The 6,000-nt window shown below is 42.4% G+C and overlaps 1 protein-coding gene across 1 annotated transcript in view; it reads left to right on the top strand.

Annotated features, from left to right (window-relative positions):
• The first annotated feature begins 1,492 nt into the window (after window positions 1-1,492).
• SPAG16 (sperm associated antigen 16) overlaps window positions 1,493-6,000 on the top strand; it is an 868,104-nt gene continuing 863,596 nt past the window's right edge. The window contains exon 1 of the mRNA XM_032800034.2: window positions 1,493-1,638. Coding sequence (XP_032655925.1) covers window positions 1,587-1,638 — 52 coding nt within the window. The 5' untranslated portion in view covers window positions 1,493-1,586. The remainder of the gene's footprint in view (window positions 1,639-6,000) is intronic.

The raw sequence follows: 6,000 nt of genomic DNA, 5'->3' as shown, positions 1-6,000 counted from the left end.
TGTGTTTTACCCGTATTCTGCCATATATTTAATGTTATAGCAGTCTTGGATGATGACCCAGCACGTTGATCATTTTAACAACCTTTTCATTGCAGATCTGACAAAATTGGAAGAAGGTATTAATGCGAGATTTCTAAAGACAGCACTTGGCCCAAGGTTTAAGAATCTGAAGTGCCTTCCAAAATCTGAGAGGGATGAGATGTGGAGCATGCTTTCAGAAGTCTTAAAAGAACAACACTCCAATGCAGAAACTACAGAACTTGACCCCCCCCCATCAATGTTCTGCTTGTGGCATCTGACTCAGATGATGATGAAAATGAACATGCGTCAGTCTCCACTGCTTTGGATCGTTATTGAGCAGAATCTATCATCAGCATGAATGCATATCCTCTGCAATGCTGGGTGAAGCATGAAGGGACGTGAATCTTTAGCACATCTGGCATGTAAATATCTTGCAATGCCATCTACAACAGTGCCATGCAAATGCCTGTTCTCACTTTCAGATGACATTGTAAACAAGAGGTGGGCAGCATTGTCTCCTGCACATGTAAACAAATTTGTTTGTCTGAGCAATTGATTGAACAAGAAGTAGGACTGAGTGGACTTGTAGGCTCTAAAGTTTGACATCGTTTTATTTTTTAAGGCAGTTTTTTGTGTGCATAATTCTACATTTATAAATTCAACTTTCATGATGATGAGATTGCTCTCTTAATACAGTACATGTATTAAGCGAATTGAAAAATACTATTTCTGTTGGTTTTACAGTGCAAATATTTAGAATAAAAATAAATATAAATTGAGCACTGTACACTTCATATTCTGTGTTAAAATTGAAATCAACATATTTGAAAATGTGGAAAACATCCAAAAATATTTAAATAAGTGGTATTCTATTGTTAACACCACGATTAACTATACGATTAATTATTGTAATCGCTTGACAACCCTAGTAGATAAATACATAGTGTTAGTTGCCAGAGAAGGTGATAGTAGACGGTGCTCAACAGCGTGCACCATGGCACCTGGGGTTTCTAGTGCAATACACCTGGCACGTGCAAACATCACAGCTCTGTGCTGCTCTCCCCAGCAGCTCTGATCCCAGGGCAAGCTGGGGGCACTGGCTGACCCTGCAGGGGTGGGTCTCCTGCCTTATGCCCCGCCCTCAGAGATGCCGGGGGCCCAACCCAGTGTGGGGGCCTCACGGGAGGGGCTGCACTTCCCCTTCTCCCTGTCACCGTCTCGGAGCCCCCTTCTCTGCCGAGAGGGGGAAGCCTAGGCCAGAAGGAGGGACTTCCCCCCCGCCTTACACCGATTGGCCAGTTGGTCCCTCGGCACCGCCCTACTGAAGCGCCATTGGACCTTCCCCTGTCCGTAACCGAGAAGTGACGATTGCTATGGCGACCGGGACGCGTCCACCCGTTCCACCGGCTTGCTTTAGCAAACCCCCCACCCCCCCCCCCCGTGAAATCCGGCTAGAACCAGGCGGAGTGAAGGGGCGAGCTGCTTCCTTGTTCTCGCGAGAGGCTCTGGGGGCACCCTGGCAACGGCGAGAGCGGAGTGTAAACAACCGACCCGGAGAGCCGGCGATGGAGGGGGAGGCGGCGGCGGCCGGAGCCGAGGGGCCCTTCTGCCTGCAGCGTATCCTCGCCCCGCGCCCCCTCAGCGGCTCCTTGGTCCCGGCTGGGCAGCGCTGGGGATAAGGGGGGGAATGCTCGGGGGGTGATTTGCTGAGTGTTCACCCCCCGGGCTCCTCGCTCTGGGGAGCGGGGTTTCTGGGGCTTCACCCCGGGAGAGGGGGAGCCGAGGGTCTTCACCCAGGGCAGGGGGTGTTGGGGGTTTCAGTCTCGCTTGGCGGGGAGGGCTGTTGGGCTCTGGCCTCTGGGGATTTTTGGAGAGTTTGATTCAACGGAGAACCAATCTCCATGAATATCAGGCACCCCCCACCCCCTCCTTGGTTTTGAATCCAGGGCAAGTTGAAGCAGTGGGGTGGGGTGTGCTGGGGTCCCCTAGTTGTCTGCATGGATCAGTGCCACTGCATAGATCACCCCACCCCCAACCTGAGCTCTGTCCAGGATTGGGGAAGGGGAAGGACCACCTCTGTGGCCCATTCAGCCAGGCTTCTCAGTGGCACCTGCAGTAAAACCTTCACTCGATGCCCGTATCGTTGTATTTGTCATGTACAGACCTGACCAGTAGGAGCCAGGCCAAAATTAAGCAATTATGGTAGGAAAAACTTGAGATTAACAATTGATTTTACTAACACTCTCTTACTTACTGCTGGCTAATACAGGTGCCCCCTGACTTACAAATCATTCCATTCCAGAAAGCCTTGCATAACTCGAATTTTACGTAAATTAGAAATGTATACCTGTACCTTATGCAAAAATTTTCACAACCTCAAAATCATATTTCTGGCTTACGGAACTTTTTCCCTAAGTGCAAATTTGCATAAATCAGATCTTGCGTAACCCAGGGAGCATCTGTAGTGAACTTCCCTGGGAAATAAACCATAAGTTAGCACAGAATTTAATTTTTTTATTTGCATGAAGACAGCTAAGTCTCCAGCCCTCATGATTAAGAGGACCTTCTCGATGTGAACTGACTGTAGGTTGATGCAGAGCCATCTTGCTGTATCTACAACAAATGACTCCACTGCCTCTGGTATGGAAACAAAAGTGAAATTGTTCTGATTCTTGTTAGTTTCGCCTAGGGGTTCTGAATAGTAACAGTTGGAATGTCTAGAGTCTTGTTCATTTCAGTGTGCTGCCAAGATCCATTGCTGTTTAGAATCCCTGTGTGAAATTAACAAGAACCATAACAATTTCACTTTTCTCTTGCGAAAGCTGTGAGCAACAACTGAAGTACTGGAGCTGTTGCCTCTTCCTCCTTTTTGTATTTGTCTCTCTGTAGCAAGCATCTGGTAAGTTTTTTCCAAGCGGCACCAAATACCTATCACAAGGTAACCCACATTTGCTTGTTCCTCCACTTGGCAATATTTGAACCACAGACCTAGAGTGAAAGGCTCCAATTCTGTCATCAAGGGCCTGAATTATTCAATCATTCCCTAAAATTCTATTTTTAATTCAGTAGTTTATACAAGTAAAATAGGAATTTTAGATTGCAGTACAACAAGTTAGAAGGTTTATTTCTGAGTTATAACATTTAGAAACAATCAGTTTGACTCCTTTTCAGTTATAAAAAGAGCAAAGACAAATTATAAGTTAGTGGTTTCAGGTTTGTTTTGTTTTGTATATATAGAGGCTGGCAATCAGGAGATCTGAGTTCTGTTCCCAACCTTGGTACTGACTGACTTGCTTTGTGATCCTATATAAGCCATTTCTCTGTGATTCAGTTTCTATTTCTTTATAACAGAAATTCTTCAGTGCCCTGTGGCTGATAAAAGACACTACATAAGTGTCTATATTATAAAAGACATTTAAAATAAAATGTGTAGACAATGTTTGCTCAAAAATGTAGCTGAATGGAGGAATTTTGTCTTTAAAAGATTATTGTGCATCTGAAATATAATTTTTGAAGAATAATTTCAAGATTTTTAACACAAGGTTTTATTCCACATGCATAGCACCTGTACTCTAGACCATAATGGCACGTAAGGGCTATCAAGTCAGTAAAACACTTAAAAAACTAGCAGCAAACTACCCATCCTGGAAGCACCTAAATCACCAAGACTATTTGCATTAGTTTGCAATGTCTGGTGGATATGACATAGTGACATTTATGTCTACATTGTAAAAGATTCTATAACTGTAGAATAGAAGTGTCAATATGGAGAAAAAGGAATGAAGTGTTGTACATATGTAAAACAATTTGACAAAATCAGTCTCTCTTATTATACAATTAAGCTTCCAGTGAGAGAAATATTTTTAGCCAAATTGCTGGATGCACAATATATTATATTTAAATTGTATCATATAAACATTCAATCCTCTGTTTACTACTACAATATGACAGTACCAAAAGGCTGCTTAATTGATTACAGCGACATTATCCTGCCTTTTTATTATTAGATATTTTATAAAATGATACTTAGTACATTTTTCAGCTTCCGAGTGCTTTGCAAACTTTAATTAAAGTACCATTCAGTTATGCTGCTAGTGAATTAATGGTAAATCATAATTGTTATATACCCAGCAAGGTAGGTAACTTATCATCCCCGTTCTATGGATAAGGGACTCTAAGGACCATACATTTCATCTGATTTGCTCAAGGCCCCACAATGTGATAGTCGCAGGGCCAGGACTAGAACTCAGACATTTGAGTCCCCATTCCAGATGACTAGATCATACCTGTCTCAAATGTTACTTTTATTATACCTTTTGCTATAATTAAAGCAGCTACAGTTACATTGTGATTTCTGTTATAAACTTCTATTATGCACGTGTAGGTTTCTGAAAAGTCCTTTGTGGCTGAAACTTGCTATTGTTAGTCTCAGCTTTTTTATTTATTTATTTAAAAACTGGAGCAAAATCTGTTCATGATATGAAGTTATTGGAGAGTGGGGAGAAAAGTGTTCCCAGCATATTAAGACTTTTTTGACTTATCAACCAATAGCTCAAAAGCATTTGTGGGGCAAGCCCTCTAAACCTCACATGTAAATTACTACCTCCCTTTGCTGTGTGTATAACAGGCAAATTTAAAAATCAATGCTATAAGAAATTTAAAATAACCCCTCTTCTTAAATGCTCATTTCCAATCAGCAAAAGATTTTTGTAACTTCAGCTGATGAAGCCTTGACCTTTAGCAATAACACAGTTAAATTTTTCCTTTGCTTGCCCCTCTCTCTCTCTAAATATATAGACACACACATATATGGATAAAATATAATACAGCCAAGGACAATTTTCCAAATAAACCAGGGATTTTAGGAGGCACTACCAGGTGTACAAATATCTGATTCAGGCAAATAATCACAGTCAAGTACAAATAAATAAGTAGCACACATACATTGGCCCCTCCTTTATAAAAAGTTGAGCCTTAGTATCCATGCTGTGCAAATAGGACCTCACTTTTTTAAGTCTCATTCACAGGATGTCTTCCCCAGACATAAAATAGCATCATGGTCACTTTATATACAGTGAAAGGGTGAAAAGTGAATTGATCATAGGGTGTCTAGCTTTTAAAAAATGATACTTGGACTACTTACCAAACTCAATCAACCAAACTCCTGACCTCCCAGATCAATTCTGCCACCAGACTTCCTCTGCTTTGCTACTCCCTACCAATCTCCAGAGCAACTTAAAAAAACCAGTGGTTTCCCTGTTGTGTGTTTTGCTCCCAGTAACTCTTCTCCCACCCTCACTGTCTCATCTTGTGAACACTACAGCAGCCACTTAGCTCTTTCTGCCCCTCTAGCAAACAGTTAGTGGTCCCTGGACCACTTTGCTGCCCAGTTCTCCCCTCCAGTTAAGAGAATGAAAAGAACAAAGTTGGCTGATAATGTAAAGCCTCCAGCACTTGCCTTTGGGAGTGGGGAGCTGAGACTCAGGAGCCAGACAGCTTCTTAACTCTTGGAAGGTTGTTCAGGTTCCAGTTCTTCAAGACAGCTCTTCAAAGTCCTGTCCAAAGGGCAACTGTTCCCAGCTATGTTCTCCTTGCCCAGCTCAATGGACACATGGGCTGTTGCTGGGACACTTTGCTAGAAGGAGATTATAAAGCATTCATTGAAACGCACACCTCTCAATCCTCCCATTAAAATCAGTTAATCCTAATGTAACTAAAGGAGATGTAGGACTGTTAAACCAACATAACAGAAGCTTCAGTGTTCAATTTACTGTTATTTTTCCCCAAAGGGTGGATCCACAGATGTACATGTGCAATATCAGATCTCTAAACCTCATAAAAAATGGTTAGTTTTCTAAAAGGATGAAATTCACCCAGAGGCATAATGACAGTGAAAGTCCCCTGTGCAATATAGCCATTGTGACTATGTACCTGAGAGTAGAGTTTGGCCTGCTGTTTATGTTAAGCACAGCAACTGGC

Source organism: Chelonoidis abingdonii, chromosome 10 (genome assembly GCF_003597395.2).
Source record: "Chelonoidis abingdonii isolate Lonesome George chromosome 10, CheloAbing_2.0, whole genome shotgun sequence".
Lineage (NCBI taxonomy): Eukaryota > Metazoa > Chordata > Testudines > Testudinidae > Chelonoidis > Chelonoidis abingdonii.
Note: the sequence above shows the minus strand (reverse complement) of the source record. Positions and strands in the feature narration are given on the sequence as shown.